A 21,094-nucleotide genomic window follows, 5' to 3' on the forward strand; every position below is an offset into this window, starting at 1 on the left:
CATATTTGCATTAAGGTAATGAAAAAAATGTGTACGGGCGTCCATTTTTTTGTTGATACTTAGGCCTATATATAAATTAACAATTATAAAAAATAAAAAATAAAATCCGCCCACCCGCCCCAATTTTTTTGCAAATTAGGATGAGAATCTAAAGATTAATTTTACCTGGCCTAATGTAAAAACTGGTTGAAATGCATAATTCTGATGCTAAGAGTTCCAAAATACTTGGTACTTATAAGATACTTTTGAAATGTGAATATCAGAGAAACTATTTTACAAAATAGTACAAAATAGTACAATAAAGAAAATGTCTGAATGGAGATATCTGAGAAGGAGTTATTGCCCTTGTCACAATTTTTCAAAGTTTGAATACTGGTAATTGATTATATAATGAAAATATACATTTTAAAAATTCTATTACTTAACATTATTTATCATTACACCTATAGAAAAGCATTTTTTTCTCAAAAAACTTTGTTCTATTGGGTATGAATTTAATTTAATAACTGTTTTTGCAAAAACCTATGATATCATAGGAGGATAGAAATACCTTAATGAATGGACATTTCAGAAATAATATTCCAAATACTATTAATCATACTTGAATTTCATTTTAACTGTTCAAATGTTCTTAAAATTATTTCAACTACTATAAAATTTAATTTATTTGCAGGCTTTTTGAATGCGTTTTTCATTTGATGACATCACTTCTTCAGAAATTGAATTCGGGATTATGAAGAAGCAAATCGTAGATCGAGACACACGTATTACTGTTACCCCGTGGTGAGTACCGAGATATATGAGTCATATTGTATTTATGTTTAACAGAATGGGTCTTATTACGTTAGAGATGGGGGAAAAGCACAAGCTTTCATAAATATCTTGTTGTTTCATTTTTCTTGAATGAAGAGTGTAGAATGTCAGTACATCTAGAAACTATAAAAAAAAATTATATTTTGATACCTCTTTTACCCTAGATGAATTACAAGTTATTTTACCTGGATGGACATTTGAGGAGGAAATTGCAGAGGAAAAACCTTACAATTACGAAAATTACCAAATATGTGAGGAACAAAATTACGCGCCAATCCCTGCACCACGTGACACGTCAAGAGAACAAACAGGACGAATCAGGGGTCGTTCTAATCGGAACACTAACGCTAAAAAATATGAAGTGTCGGTAGAGCTACATGCTCCTACATCAGGTGACATGACTCAAGAGACTAGTTTTGTTTCAAACGATTACAGAGGAGTGGCAGCATCTTCTGAGCCTCGAGGGCCTTATAGCGGAAATAGATTTGTTCACAGATATCAGGGAAGCGGAAGTGGCCGTTCGGAATCCTCTAAAGCAACAGTGGTTACGAGGGTGAGGTTGACAATGGCGGATTTGACATCCAAAGAAACGCTAGAGGGAAAAATTCTCACCCTCGGAAATTTTACATGCCAGAAAATACCAATTCAGTGCCATATGACAATCCTGCATTTACACATGATCATGACAATCCGAGCGCATTTGCGCGTGATTATGACATTCATCCCCCCTACAATGGCTACCCAAAAGGTAGTGATGAGGGGTCACACAAATACCAGACAGATAGGTATAACGAAAGTTATCACAACCAAAGGTCTCCGAAACATTGTGTCACATGATCATGACGTCATAACAGGTGCACGACAATTTCAGACGATAGAACAACTGGACACCAGAATGACTCTACACCAGGACTACGCAATTTCACAATCTAGTGTTATTTAATACATGTTGATAAGCGCTTTCTTCTTTAAAACCAACACAATGTGTTGATTATTGTTGATCTACAAAATTTAAATACATACATATATCCATATTATACTGATATTCAAACTCATATAATTCCAATTTGTATCGGGTATATAGTAGGCTCTGGAAGGGGATATCGTATTCACTGTACTATTTTTAGTTTATTGACTCATTTATTTTTATTGGTAGTAATATACATGCATAATTTTGTATGAAATGTCATTATACCTAATTATGTAGACTAGCCCATCTTAAACAAAACTGTCTGTTTTCCTCAAATTTTTAACACCCCCCCCCCAACCCCCGGAAATGGCCAGTTTTTGTTTTTGTTTTTTTCTCATTCCGTCAATAGATGTTGAAATTTTCTAAAAAAAAAAAAAATTTCCCCACATACCTACATACCCTAATTTTTTTCATGTTTACAAAAGAGTCGGGAGAGGACAAACAAACTTTTTGTTAAAGATGACTACCCTACTAAGCCTTTTTATTTACATCTACCAGGGGTATTTTGTTCTCCATTTCTTTCATTCCCAGTATACATGTACTACAGGTACTTGTTTCGTATTAGGGGCGTCCCTACTTTTTTTTTACCAAAATATGTATAAGGTTGTCCAGTACATCGAAACAAGTGCCTATGCTGTGTACTTCTGTTAACCTTGAAAATCTGACACAGTGTTATTGTTTGGTCATTTATAAATCAAAGTTTGTGAGGTCCTATCTTTTACCCTGATCCAGTTCAGAAAAGTTAAATGAGTAAAAACTTCAATGGTCACATTGAATACTAATTCCAGCTGAACTGGGGGTCTCACGATGTTAAAGAAATCATCAATTCATAATCAACCAGTGAGCTGAAAATTGTGTATTTGAAATTCTCTTTTCACATTTAATATTTCTAATTTTTGAAAAGATAATTTTTAAAGTGTTTTAATTGTTATATATAGAGGGAATGTTCTTGTCCTCAAATATTAGCGTTCACAAAGGTGTACACTGTACAGCTGCATGTCTCTATGGATAACATTTTATATTGAATGTAATTTATTAATTTATAAGAGAAAACAAAGGACTATTGGGGTTTAGGATAACTAGGTAAAACATATTATGTGTTAATTTTACATATAATCTTACTTGCGAAATATAGAATGGCCTCTATCACGGTTTTGGAAATGAACATTTTTATTATAAGGGAATTTTGAAAATTATTCAAATATCTGTATAGAAGACACTTTAATTTTCATACGGTTACTTTGTTATACATATGAGGCCAATACAATGATTTTAAATCAAATTTTGTACCGTTCAACAATACTTTTTTAAACTGTGATTTACTAATTATTAAATAAATTTCAAAAAAGTTTTGTCTTGTTTGGATAAGTAATAGCGTGCAGTTATTGTTTGAATAAATTACAGGGGCGGTCTAAAGATATTTTCCCAGGTGGAGGGGGTCCACAACAAATAATGAATGACTTGATAAAAAATACAACTTGTTTAATCCTGAAAATCTTATATGTATAATTATATCTAATTTCTTCAATAAATGTGGAACTCGGAAATTACTGACCTTGTTATTAGTCATTTGCAAAATTATCTTGTTAAACACATTCTTATTGTACACTTGAGTACTCTGAAGTTGACACAAAAGAGATGCTTGAGTTTCTCATTGATAATACCTATTTGGTTTTTGGAGACCAGGTCTTCCAACAATCTATTGGAATTCCTACAGGCCTCGTTATTAGATCATTTTTTGTATTCAAATGAAGCAGAATTTGTCCAAAATCTTATACGTGAAAAGAATAAAACACTTGCTGTGGCCGTCAACTCGATATTTAGATATATCGACGGCGTATTGTCAATCAACAATGGTAACTTCCATTCTTATGTCGATACGTATACCCCCGGTGAGCCTGAGGTAAAAGGTACACTGTACCACAGAGTCTGACACAACTGTATCATATTTGGATATTTTAATTGAATGAGACGTTAATGGTAATCTAACAACCAAGCTATCTGATAAACATGATTACTTTAACTTTACAATCGTCATTTTCCCTAGCTTGTGCAGCAGTACACCTTCATCACCTGCATACACAGTTAATATAACTCTGTTGATTGGATATGTTAGAGCATGTTCTACGTATGAACAATATCTAAAATGAGCTTAATTAAGTCAGGTAAATCTTATTTCAAATTTATGTGAGTCATCTTTCCCTGTGTAGGAATGAACAATTTAAAATGGTGTAATTTGATATAATAGCGTACAACTTCTACTTTACTTTTTCATGGACACAGGTTATGGAAAAAGTAAGTTTTTGCAATAATTGTTGATCCCGCCAAGAGTGAGAGATAGAGATCAGAGAGCAAATACCTTTTTGGAGTAAAAATCCTAACATGATGTTAAGGGGGATGTACGGCCACCTTTAGTGCAGTGAGAACGAAATGTAAACATTTCTTCTAATGGCTAAAATACATTATATTTTGATCAAATTTTAAGTCTTTATGATAAAGATACAATAAATATGCATAACTGAATGCATGTTGTGCATATATAATCTATACTTTTGCAGAAAAATGCTTTTGATATGCTCCTTAGAACTAGCAGCTACAGAATTCAGCAAAGCCTTAAAAAATCCAAAAAAATACGCAAACTGTGCATTAATGTTCTCTCTACAACCATTTGTTGAGAAAATGTCTAAATTTTGCACTTTTAAATGATAATTTCAAGTTCAAAACAATGTATCTTTGTTTTCAAAAAGAGTGTAAAGAACCATGAAAGTAGTTCATGGATAGCAGCACGTGGTCTATTTTTAGTACAGAATTTTGTTTTCCAGACCTCTTCTTAATATGGAGGGACATAACAATCTTTAAATGTAGAAGAGAATTACAGTTGCAAAATATTTCAAATAATATGAACACTTTTAAAAGAGGAAATGTGTTATAGTGTTTCTTTAAGTTATTTATTATTTAGTATTATTATCGAACAGTTGTTAAATAGTGTACGTATTGATATAAAAAAAAATCTTAAACTCTTTGATTCCAGGTAAGGAAAAATGAGCACCATTAAAGTTAAAAATTAATAGTTTGTAAGTTTGCCACAGATAACTTATAATATCTATCAAAAGTTTAATTATCACCATTGAAACACAAAGAAATTAAACACATAAAATCGATATGAATGACCGTGTTTTAGTACCTACTAGTACGAGGGGTGATCAAAAAGTTCGCGAACTATCTCGATACATGTGTATCTATAAAAAAAATTCAGATTAGAAACAAATTTGGTGCAAGCATAGCCAAACACAAGTTCTGTAAATAGCATATGCTGAATAAAGTTTTGCTCACAATGTGAAAATGACGTCATTATGCAGCTACTTGTCACGAAAAATGGTTGTCTCAGTGGAACTCGTTCAACAAACGACTAAAATATTTATGGTATATCTTAAAAATGCCTTTGAAGTAGCGTATAAGAATTTGTTCACAATATTTTAAGCACAAATGACTTCCTATAAATTGAATCAATGATTGGGTAGATTGTTTTAGTGAAGGAAGGCAGATGGTTAATATGATACTTGTTATGTTGCCCGGTGAAAGCAAGTTTGAAAAGGGATGTGTTTTTAATTAAGCAATATGCTATCAAAGACCTCCAATTTACACTTTGAAAAATACTGAATATTTCAACAATAATACAACTATCAAATGCCTGAAAATATAGTTTTACTTTTTGATCACCCCTCGTATACAATTTCATTACAGCGGAGCAACATTGGAAAAGGAATGAAATCATTCAGCGTTAAGTAGAGGATTTAATAAATAAAAAAAAAACATTTTTTCTATTTGCCGTTTTGTCAAAATTACAATTTAACAGAGTAAAAAAAATGGACATAATTAAATATTTTATACATCTATTTTAAAATGACGTTTGGTGGTCCTCCCAACTCAGGAAAAATTATTGGGTCGGTATTTATAGGTGAGAAAAAAATTCCTTAAAATTTAAACATATTTATTGACGGAAGAAAAAAAATATCGTGTAATGGGATGTAAAAAAAAAATGAGTCGGGCCATTTCTAGGCAGTAGATCGGGAGAGAGGGCAACCAAATATTTTTAAAACAAATGGTCTTATAAGGCTAGTACATGTTCCATCACATAATTAGTAATGCAACTTTTTGTAAGTAATGTAACTTTTTGAATCTTTGGCACTATTTTGAAAAACAAACATAGGATTTTCGGGGGGGGGGGCTATAGCCTCTCACTGTTTTTTGCGATGATAGACATAGCATATGCAATGGACCTTTCTTTGCAAACATTGTTCTTGCTTTTAAATTTCAAAGAAACAGCTTCGTGTGTTCAATGGGCGAGAGCTTACAACGTTGATAACATAATGAGACATGATGCTTTTTTATGTCCAAACATTACTCCATACAATGTGTGGGTCATTGCAAACAATCTAGCTATTTATATGAGGTGCCTGAAGGAAATCTTATAACTGCCTATTTTTTCTGTCTAACTGCTGAACAAAATAGACATATGTACCAACTTTTCGAATGTAAGACATGTAATTACAATTTGTTTTTCATGCACTGCATATTGTTTAACTTTTTCAAATTAAATGCTAAGCATCCTCCTTGCAGTGCCCCATTTGAAAATAACTTCTATCGCCACAGAAAAAAGACCCGACGTAAACACATATGTTTAGGACATTTTTTATCTTTTTTCTTGAGTTTTAAAGAAATCAACAAATTATCAAGACTTGTTCCATGAAAAATTAAATATAATCATGGTAATAAACGCATCTATCCACAGCAGATATATGCACAGGCCAAGCACGTGCTCAGTGGAATAATATTAACAAGGAAATTCGAGCTGTAAACAGAACAGTTTTTCCCGATTTGCTGGAGTGGGGTTAAAATCGCGTTTTTTCATTATTCAGACGATGCGATGCAACAAATAACAGTAGTAAGTAATATAACATAATGATTATTACTTAGCAATTTCTTGTCTTGATGTTATTATGGTCGCATTTATTCTAAAATCAATGTTATTCGAACTCCGTGTGACAGAGGAATGGCGGACGAAATAAACACATGGCCTCAGGAAGACACCCATATGAAAAATCAAATTTTCAAGAATTATGGATAATGACAAGAAAAAAGCGAAACAAATGGTTGTAGCCATATTATCAATGAATCAAACTAACTCCATTTTCAATGCATTTTTCATCTCGTGAATGCTGTAGCTGCGCAGTTCTAACATGATTAATTTCCTCCTAATTAAAACAAAATAAACTTAATTATTTACTAATTTTGGTCTCTAACAGTAGGTTATTAGTGCATTAACACTTTGAGTAACTTTGGGCTAGTGTAGTAGTGTATTAAGCGCATTCTTGGTATTTCTTATTTTACACCAGACTAGATCCAATATGGCTTGTACATCCCCCTTAAGCAAAATTGCCTGATTCTTGAAAATAGACCGCGTCAGTACCTGTAATGTCCTTGTACTAGTCCTCTCGAGCTGGGAGTCACATTTATCAATTGGTGTGCGTATTTCAATATGAATTTTCAAACAAGACTGCAAGGTAGCCACTACCTCCAAATGGATTTATGAGTTATGATCGACGGATATTTGGATGCACTAGCAAACCCTTTGATTGCTACCAAAGAAAGTATAGTGTTACAACCTTGTTTTGCACGGGCTTATTATACGGTATTTATATTATTATACCTCATTATAAATATTCTAAACAACGTGTTATCTGATTGGTTCTAAGTTATCAAGTGATCGGGCCGTAAAACTTCATATTTCCCGGCCGTCAGCATGATTTTCGTAGCAACTGCACCTCTTCGGATACTTAGTGCATTTTCCCGCAAAAATTATCGTTCGTTTAAAGAAATCTCCAGAGAGTATAGTAGACGTCACAATAACCAGGTTTACGTCATAAAATTGATGATAATGTGTTGACCAAAGAGTTTTAATAACGTTTTGTTAAAAATGAAAGTGAATTTGAGAGCGGTGCCGAATTTGAAAGTTTATGTTTAGTTCAAAGGTTTTGCTTGTTTCGGTATGATAAACAATTCATTACATGAATGTTCGGGAAACATGAAGACTTATTCAGCCAAGAGATATCATCCTCAGCATCGGGGAATATAATTTTCTTGGCTGATGAAGCCCTGGGGAATATGATTTTTCTTGGCTGAATCAGTTCATATTTCCCTCACTATCATGCAATAAATGTCTGATCTCTTTTTTATCATAAAAATAAACAAGAATAAACCCCTCCCGAAATACCAAATTTTATTCTAATTTCTTTACATTCATCAGTTATTTCCCTTTTATAAAATGCTTGCACTCCATGCATCAACATAATGCAAGGTAATGCAAAGTAACAAAAATTTAATGTAATGTAACATATATCATTAAGAAATAGATTTAATGTATCAAGATGTAAACAAAAAAGAATTATAATATTCTTTTGTTGTGGATCAAATTAAACAATCATGTACATGTAACTTAGGTCTGTAGACAAAAATTACACTAACGCAATATGCATATTACGTGTGATTTATTTGTTGCTGAAAATTAAATAAAAAATGAATGTTTAGTGTCAAAAAAATAAAAATTGAAAAATCTTAAATATGTATTGCACATGTATAAATAAATGAAGTGATCATTGACTTTTTCAACCCATACTTGATGTGAAGTGTTATGTACATGTATGTAGGATTCGCTGTAAAGTAACACATGTAACATGTAGGGTGAATTCACCATGCATCGGATACCCTTGTACTTCAACAAGTTCTAGCGATATCGCTACCGACGGAAAATTATCAAAATGGAGTTTAACATTTAGTTTGTGATTAGAATATCAATTTGGGACACAATTATATGCCCTTTATTGAGAAAATATCCTCAAAAATGGAGTTTTTAGGAATAAGTCAAAATTCACCATGGATCGGACATTGTTTACCATGCATCGGACAGACGGTATTTTAACCGGAAAAATATCGTACCTTTATTATAGTTCTTTAAATTGCTTGATATGGATATATTTTTGTCTTTTATCAAAGAAATAACCCTCAACTTAAATTTAATTGACGATATCATTGCACAAATGTAGAACGACTCAAGAGACCTCACTCTGCCTTAGAAATGCTTTAAAATGCTTATAATGCGGTTATTCGCGCCTTTTTTCATGGTTTATCATACTCTGGTTTGTAGAAATAAATTGAGTCAAATTCCAGACGTCATATATCGATAACTTGTATTTTGACTGAAAATATAGTTTTTTTATTTTCTTTTTCCGCAAAAAACAGCTATCAGCTGGGTTCTGTATGAAAATGGTAGCGCTTACCTTTGCATCGGAAAGTGTCCGATGCATGGTTAATTTGTGTCCGATGTACGGAGAAATGAACATATTAGTGAAAACCAGCTCTAAAAAGAATTATACAAACATTGAAGTGAAATTTCTTTAAAATTTATGTAAAATTACCAATCTTTGACTTTATCCACCAAAGTCTGACCCTTTCCGTTGAAGTCGAATTTTAAGAACGATAACTCTAAAAATCGCAAAATCATAAATTTCTGGTTATTCCCCTTTGATGATGTAAAATATGACGTAACTTCAAGGCCATTCTCGAGATATTTTTATCACAACATGATAATAACAATCGGTATCATTAAAAAATTTAAATCTTCAGCTTTAAGACAGAAACAAATAAATACACGAAACTCTTAAGTTGAAAGATAGTTTACTGCCTAAAGTTGTCCGAAGCAAGGTATGTGTCCGATGCATGGTGAATTCACCCTATTGAATTTGGAAATTACGTGTAAAAAACATGTTGATTCAATATTTTAATTTGTTACAACTAAGGCATTGTATGGCAATATATCTTTCATATTTATATTATTATTATTGTCATTTTAACTTTCAATCTTACTTTTCATAATTACACATTTTTACTTCTACTGCTTTTTTCTTCGATGTAATTTTTAAAGTATTAACATAAACAAATGGGATCTACAAATGTAACACAGTATATAATACTATTTAGTATTCATTTGCATACCATGTTGCCGTATTCAACTTAACTTTCATTTTTTAAAGTTGCAATTCAAGGGGATCAAAATATTCAAAACGATCTATAGGCCGCATCTGGTGTATACATAAAAAATGAAATTTAATGGTAAACAAAAACTTGGGGTGTATTTTACGTTTCAAGCATGCATGTATCGATTTACCTTGAATACTTAAACGCATCCCACAAAACTATTAGAAATTACCACAAAATTGCCCAATCTATATGTTTCAATTCAAGCATTTTATAATAAGTACTTTTAAATCCAATTTAAATCCAATTAATTAAATGGTAAGTTTCTTGGATTATCCAAACTGGCGCTATTAATCATCAGATGATAAACATAAATTTTATATTTCTTTTTCCTTCTCAAGGATTCAATTCTTAAATATTACAAGCAAAAATATTTAAGTGGCCCTGGACTTATACTACGATATCGACTTATAGGCGAATTCGTCCTTGACACAGATTCCGTTATTTTTATCACAGTTTTCAGTCACTGTCTGGTTATTGTTTATACACGGTGATGTCTCTGTCTCCGTTATTTCAGTGTCTACAATTCTCCTTTGAATTTCATTTTCACAGTTTGTTTCATTTTGGAAGGATGTAAGCAACGTTGAATCTGATTGGTTAATAGGATTATCGTCCTTTTCGCTTTTATGTGATGCATTCCCATTGGACGTCGGTTGTTTAACAGAATTTCGTGTCCGGGACAAAAATGTTGGTGTTGTTCTGATACTCCCGGTCCTGTCCGTAATGTGCCGGCGCCAAACTTTTCTGAATTCCGCCTGTACCTGGAGATAGAATGATGAACATCGCAGGTTATAATGGCAAAGAAAAAAAACGGTCGATCTCTGTTGTTGTAAAATTATAACAACACTTATTTTGATTGATGATATTTTGTGAAAAAGGGGATGGAAATAAAAATATGGACAAACTCTGGTCTAATAGATGCCAAATTCTTTTTATGGAGAGATGGTTTTATTTTTCTTAAAACTATCAATCACTGTTACAAGTGAAATAAGGTTCATAATAAACTTATATAAAAAGTCATTGCAATAATAATAAACAGGCATTCTTACCTCAGCGTTCAAGGCAAACAGAAAAGCATCGCTAGGATAAAACCCTAAAAAAAAACAAAGGTAGGTTATTGAAATTAAAAAAAAAATCGAAGTTAGAAGCCGATTGTCCTAGTCTTATCCGATAAATTGCAGAACCATAAGTATGTTTTGCAAGGAACCTTAACATTTAAGAAACTTGAAATTCAAATCAATTACACCTTACTAATATAGTTTAACATATTTGTATCGAAGTGCCAAGGATAAACGATTTGAATATAAAGTGGCGTAATTCATTAAATGCGATCCATTTAAAACTACAGAATGTCGTAGTTTTTGTTAAGGCACGTAATTCGTTATATCCGATTTTAAAATTAAAAAAACGTCATTTTCATGAAAAGTGACATAATTCGTTATATCGGTACATTTAAAAAAAATTACAGGGATGATAACTTTTTAAAAAATGACGTTATTTGTTTTATCCGATAGAGAACTTTATCGGTAATAAACAATATTTGCCCCCCAAATCAAACTTTGATAGAGATATATTAATTAAAATTAAGTTCTTAAACAAGGGAGTATATATGCTGACCTCAAAGCACTGAATATTTTCATAAAGAATGACGTCATATGTACGTAATAACATGAAAAACATGGCGTAAATTTCAGTTTTTCATGAATTTTACAGAAAAATGTAAATATTTCGTCGATATTTTGAGTAAAATTCACCAAGTGCATGTGTGTTCAGGATCAATATTTTGATATAATGTGTAGAATGATAATATCAATGAAATACGTCAATAATGTTCCTGATCAAACTTGCGCTCTTTGAATTCTAAAGCTAAAATTGTTGCAATTTTGTCCATTTTGTCCTCTTTCTGAAAAAGGATATAAAATCGGACTAGTTTGTAACGTCATAAAAACAAAAATTGTGAATACACTGCTTTGATACTATTATATTTTCTTTTAATTTATATTTCTCATACAATTTATTACATTCAGCACATTTCAGGAAGTTTTCAAAATTTGACTTTTGTGTTTTTGTGTTTTGACTTTATATTGACAAATATATGCAATATACCGCATATAGTTCTTTAAAATGACAGGAAAGTAATTTTTTACGTGACGTAATCTGTTATAAGCGATAAATTTAAAACTACCGGTATATGAAATGGAATCTACTTCGATCTCTGCATAAAGCGTATTATACGTTACCTGAAAGGAGTTGAAGAATAATTCTGACCACCACAAGATGAAGTACATCATGGACTTCTCATCTAGATAGCCGAAGCTTGACATGAGGTAATTAACAGAGTATATGATGTAATAAACCCCGAACAGGGGAATAAGGATCAACGTGGACTTAGCCAAGCGTCTGAAAAACAAAGATAAAGCATCAACTAATGAATTTATGAATTTTTTTTAAAAAGGAAGAAATCAATATCGTTATGGGCTACAAAAGGGGGACTATGAATTATATATAAAATTCTATGAAATTTAATATTTATCCAAAACTATATATTTTTTTTAATTATACATAAAGACTACACTACCTTGGAGAGTAAGATACCTATACAAAATTTTATTCACAAATTAGAGTTTATGAGAGATAGGACAAATTTTCAGTTTAAAGAAATCGAAAAACGTTTATAATATAGTTTAATTTCGTAAGACGTTTATAATTCATTTTCATTTCTTACGTAAAAATAAAAACAAACTAAAGTATCTTTATTTTCAAAAGGCTAGTCTTATAGTTATTGTTTTAATATAGTCGTAGTCATCTATGCCTAAAGGAAAAAGACATAGCTATAAACAGTATTGTTTTGATACAAAAAAAATTAATAAATGTGATAATCCTTTAATGTAATTACATGTTGTTTACGTAAATATACAACATAAGAACCTCTACAAGGCATGCGTAATTTCTGTTTCCCATTGAAGACATAACATTCAGAAATGAATACTCAGTAAGATATAACACAAAACCATATATACATGCATATTCTGTAATATATTTACTATATTCACTGACGTAAAAGCGATATATAGAGTCTATGTTTGACTCTATTTTTAAGGTAATCAAAATTAATTTATTCCAGTTGCTTGCGCATTAGGTCTATGTTAGTCTGACCGGATGTTAGTAATTGTTGTTTGGAACGATTGACTCAGAACTCCTAATGCAAAGTCTTTCGTAAAAATTAACACAAAATCGCTACTTTTAATGTATATTCTTATTTGTCTTAAAACGTTTATATTACACAAAAATACACCATCACAATCTATATATACACCTACAAAACAACATATAACTACATTGTATGCACATGTTAAACATATAAGTACACGTGAACTAAATTTGGTTTTTAAAACAAACGAGATAATTTGCCCATATTTATTATGCCCCCGGAATGGAATAACCGGTTTACCTGTATGTTTGTTTGTCTGTCTCTCTGTTGTCAACTTAAACCTAGCCCATACCATTTGAAGTGGGTATGGCTATGGTTTCAGATTTCACAGGTGCAATTTTTGTGACAGGTTCTTTCTTTGGGTACCACCAAATTTGACCTCTTGACATTGACCTTGGAGTTTGACACATTTTTACTTAAAATTACCAAACTTTAATCTTAGCCATAACATTTGAACAGTTGGTTTTAGGGCTTTCATACTCAATATGAATGTATTTATTTATTTTGACAAGACCTTTCAGTGGGTATAAATATTTTTGACCTTGACCTTAGAGTTTGACTACCTTTTGAAAAAATTCAACCATGGCCATAATTTTTGAACAGCTAGAACTAGGGTTGTTATATTTCACAGGTTTCTTATTACAAGACCTCCTTTTGGATACCAACAATTTTAACTTTTTTACCCTGAAGTTTGACTTGGATTTCAGAAGTTCGATCCTCATCATAAATTGCCATGGGGGGGGGGGGGGGGGGATAGTGTATTTGAACCGGTTTTCATATAACTTTTATAATATTATTTACAAAAGTGTCCGGCCTTTTCTATGTTGATATATTCTACCGTTTATAATGCGCCCGGATCGATAGATCCGAGGCGCATATTGTTTTTGTCCTGTTTGTTTGTCTGTTTATCTGTTTGTCTATTTGTCTGTCTGTCTGTTGTCAACTTTAACCTTCACCATAACTTTTGAACCATAAGAGATACAGACTTCATATTTGGTATGCATACTCCACTAATAAAGTCCTTTCAAATGACATCAAGGTCAATGACCTTGTGACCTTGACTGTGACCTATATGCTAGAGTTTTTTCCACTGTTTGTCATAAACTTTTGAACCATAGGCGATAGGGACTTCATATTTGGTCTGCATACTCCACTAATAAAGTCCTTTCAAATGACATCAAGGTCAATGACCTTGTGACCTTGACTGTGACCTATATGCTAAAAATATCTTTTTACACTTTTTACCTTAACTTTTGAACCATAGGAGATAGGAAATTCATATTTGGTATGCATACTCCACCGATTAAGTTCTTTCAAACGACACCAAGGTCAATGACCTTGTGACCTTGCCTGTGACCAATATGCTAAAAATAGATTTTTTTAAACTTTGTTGCCGCCGGGCGCATAGTGTTTCACAAACACATCTTGTTTTTAACTCTTATTTTTAATAATATGGAGGCCTACCGGTATATACAAGACTAGTATTTACAATACTTGTTAAATTTATATTTATTTAATATATAATATATATAAAATATATAAAATTATATTATAATAAATTTAAATTTGCTAAATTACCCGGTATATTAAAATAAATGCAGGCTTTGTACTTTAAACCATAATAAATGTGAGAGTGGAAAAACCTTAAGCATTTCTTCGTGAGATTTTTTCTAAGGGTCAGATTTGTCAATGAAAGTATTAAAAAATGAAAAAAGCCACAAATCAACAACAATCAATCAAAGCAAACAATCACTAGTTTTAATGGAAAGTTTAATTTGATTATTAATGTCATTGTTATAAATGAATAAAAGATACAAAAGACTTATGCATCGTAATGGTATCTACTTTTTAAACAGTAAACTACAAACTGCAGTCCTAAGATTGGGGGAGGGGTGTAAAAAAACTGAAAATTTGTAATAGACTAATAGAAAGACTGATGCATACACCGTACTTATGTAGCTACTTTTTTGATATTCGACCAATACAAGTATAGAATGAAATGAAAGTGTAAACAATTCACTAGGATGAACACATTATACCAGTGTCTCCAGATGTACCGTTATTTGTCCACTAACCATTGCACGTGCACAAACATCTATGAACATCAGGTGATATGCATCGCTAGACACCTAACAACCTATTAACTTAAAACACACCCAACTTCCTGTTTACCTGATCATGTGACCATCAATGTGACTAAAATAGAAACAAAATGGCGTGGTAACATTCTATAACAACCGTCAAACAAAATTGAAAAGAACTGTAATTAAACTTAAAAGGAAAAAGAGTCATATGAAACAAAATAAAAAAATGGAAGCCATTTCAGGACAGTCATTTTTCCACATAAAAGGATTCTGGATGCTAAGAAGGCAAGCTGGTGGTAGTCGTGAAATACAATAGATTTCCCCCACTGCTATTATCACGTGATTTCTGAAATATACACACCTGTACCGGAAGCTGTTTGTCTGATGCCCGGATGATGCATGAAGTTTGGTGAATAATATTCGAACAATGTTAATGAAAATAATAAACTGTATCTGAAAATGAAAAAAAAAAAAGTTCTGCATGTCTTCAAGACAGAAAAGTTTTATTTTTCATCAAATATTTTACAATGGGCATTTTCTAGTGATTGTTTGTATCGGATAAAAAGATTTAGTATGCATTATTAATTATATGTGATGATCATACTTATGTTCCTTTTTTTTCTACGTTTATATTTCTTTTTCATTAATTCTAAGCAACAATATTTCTAAGTTTGACATACAAAATTAATAATTTTTTTTTAACAAGAGGCCCATGGGCCTTATAGGTCACCTGAGCATTATGCAACAACTTTCCAGTGATTAAACTTGATTCATGTTTTAAGCCAGATGCTATGGCATTCACAATTTTGAAAGAGGCACCATTGATCATCATTACAATACACTTAGCAGTTGCTTAGTTTGTTTACTTAATACCCATACGCAGGGTAAGGGAACACAAAATGCATTTCAACTAATCAGTAATATTCAGCAATAATCAGTAGTGCCCCTACCATACATGAACCCCTGACCCTTTGGCCTTGTTATTTAATTAATACCAAGGAGCAGATTTCAAACCATTCATTCATTTTCAGTATATAAGTACAGCCCCCCCCCCTCTATGGTACCCCTGACCCTGGGGCCTTGAAATTCACAATTCTGTAAGATATGGGCCCTTGTCTATCATAACTATATTCATCATAACTTTATTTGTAGTTCATCTGCTTAATACCCTGGAGCAGAGAAGAAAATTTTTAAAGATTGAATGTATTTTCACTATATAATCAATAGAGCCCCACCATAACACCAGAACCCCTGAGCCTGGGGCTATAAAATTCACAATTATGGAAGAGGCATTCTTGCTCATCATAACTATGTACTTAGTTAGTTTATTTATTTCCTAGGAGCAAAGGAGAAGATTTTCAAAGAATTCATATATTTTCACTATATAATCAATACAGTCCCACCCTAACCCCTGACCCTGGGGCCATAAAATTCATTATTATGGTAGAGGCACTCTTGCTCATCATAACTATGCACTTAGTAAGTTTATTTAATACCCAGGAGGAGAATTGAAGATTTTCAAAGAATTCATGTATTTTCACTATATAATCAATAGAGCCCCGCCCTAACACTAGAACCCCGACCCTGGGGCCAAAAAAATACACAATTATGGATGAGGCATTCTTGCTCATCATAACTATGCACTTAGTTAGTTTATTAAATACCCAGGATCAGAGAAGAAGATTTTCAGAGAATTCATGTATTTTCACTATATAATCTATAGAGCCCCCCCCCCCAACACCAGAACCCCCGACCCTGGGGCCAAAAAATACACAATTATGGAAGAGGCATTCTTGCTCATCATAACTATGTACTTAGTTAGTTTATTAAATACCCAGGAGCAGAGAAGAAGATTTTCAGAGAATTCACGTATTTTCACTATATATAATCTATAGAGCCCCGCCCTAACACCAGAACCCCTGACCCTGGGGCCATAAAATTCACAATTTTGGTAGAGGCACTCTTGCTCATCATAACTATGTACTTAGTTAGTTTATTTGATACCCAGGGGCAGAGAAGAAGATTTTCAAAGAATTCATGTATTTTCACTATATAATCAATAGAGCCCCGCCCTAACACCAGAACCCCTGACCCTGGGGCCATAAAATTCACAATTTTGGTAGAGACACTCTTGCTCATTATAACTATGTACTTAGTTGATTTATTTAATACCCAGGAGCAGAGAAGAAGATTTTCAAAGAAATAATGCATTTTCACTACCTAATTATTTAGCCCCGCCCTAGCACTAGAACCCCTGACCCCAGGGCCATGAATTTCACAATTTTGGTAGAGGACTCATTGCTGATTACAATCATGCAAACAGTTTGACTGCTTGATGTCCAGGAGTAAAGAAGAAGATTTTTAAAGATTGCATTAATTTTAATGGTTTTGGCCCCACCCCTCATAGGGGGCAGGGATCATGAACTTCACAATTTTTGTTCCCCTTCACACATAGATGCTTTATGCCAAATTTGGTTGAAATTGGTTCAGTGGTTGCAGAGAAGAAGCTGAAAATGTTCAAATGTTAACGCACAACGCACGACGCACGACGCACGACGCACGACGACGGACGAAAACGGATAGCAATAGGTCACCTGAGTTTACTCAGGTGACCTAATAAAATACACTGTTCAAATGATAAGTTCAAACATTAAGGTATATATGTTTGATATTTTACCAGAACTGTGGCCGTAATTGGTCCGTATATAATTAACGTAATCAGCTGGTTCCTCTGAATGTTCCAACAGCTGGAGATTAAAAGAAAATAAAAACTAAATTATAATCAGATATATTCCCTATTGTTATACGTAAATAACGAAGCCTTATCGAAATTTATCATATTAAGTGCATGGTAATCCGTTTAACCACTGTTATACAAACTCGCAAAGCAATAATAAGTTCCCAACAACTTCAACAACGCATACTAGTAATTGATAAGTTTACATGACTTGAAGATATCTTTTAATTTTTTTAAATTTAAATGTTTGGGGCCATAAAAATAATCCAATCTAATGTTTGAATCATGTATACTCACAGTTCATTGAATTCAAAAATCCGAACAAGAACCCATGGTACAACAAAACTTAATGGAAATACTGTAAATGGACACACTATTTATTAAATAATTAATCATGTAATGTTAAATTACATACGACTTGGTTCTTGTATTATTAAAACTGAATCTAATCGAGAAGAGCAAAAAGTAACGAAAACATTGTAAACGGACACAAGAGGAATTAAATTATAATAATCTATTGTAAACTAACATATTGGAACATGAATCTATTGCTTAAAATCATCAAAATAAAATTTACCATAAGATGTACTTGATAAAAACGGCGAAGGTCTGACAAAAGCAAAGGTATGCAATAGCACAAAGACAGATTTATATGCAATTTTCTTAAATATTAGTGGTATTGTTGTTCAAATTCGTATTTGAGGAGGCAGTTTAATATCTGGAGGAGTTTGGAAAGCAATTTTTTTGCAAAAAGATCGAAAGGTTTATTAGAGGAAGGACCCAGAATCAGGAATCCACTACATTGAATTTCTTCATGACAGCGTCCAAACCCGCATGCCCTGAAGAGTAAAGGGGTTTTGGGATAAACAGAAAGTTAATGTTTTTTCACATTAACAATATTTGCCAGATTTTTGACTTTTTGACTTAATTCTATTTCCAAACTTTAAAAAAACATCTTTCAGGAGGAAAAAAAACAAGTCCAGGAAATCATAAGATCTGCCAGTTTCCAGTATACTAAGGGTCATACCCAAAATGAGTTCTAAAAACAATCCGAAATTGGATAAAAAATGTTACAGACATGTGTTTGAATTAAAAGAGATTAATAAGTAAAATCATGAAGACTTAATCATTGAAAAGCGTCGTTTGCTTCTTTCTGAGTACCGAGGACATTATTTATTGAACAGCCCTCGTAAGTACATAAGAACTTATAACGTAACTTGTATGGAACTGAAATAAATCCAGCAATACTTACACCATCCTAGTAACATGAACCACTTAGTTCTGTTTTTCTCCGTGAATACAGAGACAGATATCAATATCTGGTGGTACAGCGCCTCCACAAAAATCCACATGTAGCTAGCCGCAAATGTATAGTTATACAGAGATAAAAATAACCGACACTCCCAATGCTGGAATGACAAAAGTGTATACTGTGTAATTTTAAAATAACTGTAAAAAGAATGTAATAAAAGTGTTAATTTAGTAATTAAACAGTGTTGTAAAAAGAAAGTAATAAAAGTGTAAACTTGGTTGTAAAATAGTGAAAGAGAAGGAAATATCTGATTTTTATTGAGATTGAGATGGACTTATATAGAAACCCCTTCCAATTTCTTTAAGCAGATAAAAATAATACTTACAGTGACGTCATCTCTAAATTTAATTTGACCATGGTTATAGTACACGTCACCGGGAAATCCTACGAACTCTACCAGTAGATTTTCCTTGATGAAGGAGACAATGGCACGCAGAATAAAAGACACAAACAGGTTGATATGGATGGCGTTACGAGCACAGTGGAGCTTCCTACAACATTAAATAAATGTACAGGTGTGTACACTCTGTATAGAATCCGAATAGGGCCATGCAATTCACTAGATTACACCATCGAGCATCGACTTAAACGTCGATGGCGCGAAGAACGATGATACAACTGCGCGATAATGCGATGACGATGGTAGGATAGTACGTGGGAGCAAAATTGAATATCGCTTCATCGTCACCGCACTATGTCATTGTGCTATCGCTACATCATACTATCGCATAGTAATATGTAGCATTTCATTGGAATTAAAAAAAAAATGCCTTTAATCCGCGTTAAAAAGAATAAAGCAAACATTAATATTCTCTTCTTGTAAATCTTAGTTGTGATGTTGACATATCATTAAATGCATGAAATATCCAGGATCAAATTCACTCTGTCTAGTACACATATAAGGAAGCAAAACTACTCACTTGAAGTAAATCATGATGAACACGGCTATCACTAAGGACGCCAGGGAGAGACCGTACCCGATGTTATACATCAGACGAACCGAGTCCGCATATTGCTGAAAGTTAAAACAAATAACAATCAATTATTTAAAATAAATTTTTATTAACACGCGCAAAAGCTCAATGGTTAGGGATAACTTGTACACAAAAAATAAGAAGACATGCAGATAAAAATTTCAAAACGTTTTTTAGCGGGGAGGGGGGGGGGTGAGAACATATATACTGTAAATCACTTTTTTATTCGCGAGAACTTTACTTTCGCGTTATCACGCGAGAGAATAAGCTCGCGAAATTTTTTATCTCGCGTATAATAGTAGACCTTAAGATTTTATTGAGAAGTTACAGCAATTCTTGAAATTAATGTCTCGCTAATAAAGAGTAAATGACAGTCTCGCGAAAATAAAGTGTCGGGAAAATTTACTGATCTACAGTATAAAGAACTTCTTGCATGTACATAATAAAAGTGATGGACAAAAGAGCAGTTTATAAATCACTGGCTTTTCCACTTTAACAAAAGGAGTGTTTGATTTTATAACTTTTTTCCTTCTTGTCAGGCTTTCATGTGTATGAATAAAGAATGTGTTTTGAGATTCAGAAGTTAACTATTCAATTTACTCTACTCTCGAGGTGATGTTTACTATAGATGAAAAGTATATCTAAAGCTATATATTTTAAGAAGCACAAGTCACTTGTCTTCTATGATAAAAAAGAAAATAGTCTTCTTTACGTTTGTCGCATAATTCCTATATTTACCTCGATCAGGGCCGGAACTGTACGAGGGTCCTCGTTGGTTTTTGACCCGATGCATTGGGTAAAGTTGGTCCATGTATTGTTGTTGAGCGGATTAACAAACAAGAACCATCCTCATTACATTGTCTTGAAGCATTATCTGTAGTTAGAATAATGAAAATACT

General features: G+C 32.6%; 1 protein-coding gene and 1 pseudogene across 1 annotated transcript; one reads left to right on the forward strand and one right to left on the reverse strand.

The window, feature by feature from the left end:
• The first annotated feature begins 673 nt into the window (after window positions 1-673).
• On the forward strand, window positions 674-1,756 carry LOC134264821 (uncharacterized; annotated as a pseudogene).
• Window positions 1,757-10,934: 9,178 nt separating this feature from the next.
• On the reverse strand, window positions 10,935-21,073 carry LOC134264822 (parathyroid hormone/parathyroid hormone-related peptide receptor-like; the record flags this gene model as incomplete). Its single annotated transcript, XM_062747096.1, is given in 11 exon segments — window positions 10,935-10,970; window positions 12,118-12,277; window positions 15,261-15,284; window positions 15,534-15,625; window positions 17,850-17,919; window positions 18,207-18,267; window positions 19,162-19,318; window positions 19,547-19,712; window positions 20,142-20,236; window positions 20,934-21,034; window positions 21,037-21,073. Coding segments are annotated over 11 exon segments (999 nt in total), but the record flags the coding sequence as incomplete, so codon positions are not given.
• Window positions 21,074-21,094: the final 21 nt, after the last annotated feature.

The sequence above is a fragment of the Saccostrea cucullata genome, unplaced genomic scaffold (genome assembly GCF_032062105.1).
Source record: "Saccostrea cucullata isolate Sc308-1 unplaced genomic scaffold, CSIRO_AGI_Scuc_v1 ctg10860, whole genome shotgun sequence".
In the NCBI taxonomy this organism is placed as follows: domain Eukaryota; kingdom Metazoa; phylum Mollusca; class Bivalvia; order Ostreida; family Ostreidae; genus Saccostrea; species Saccostrea cuccullata.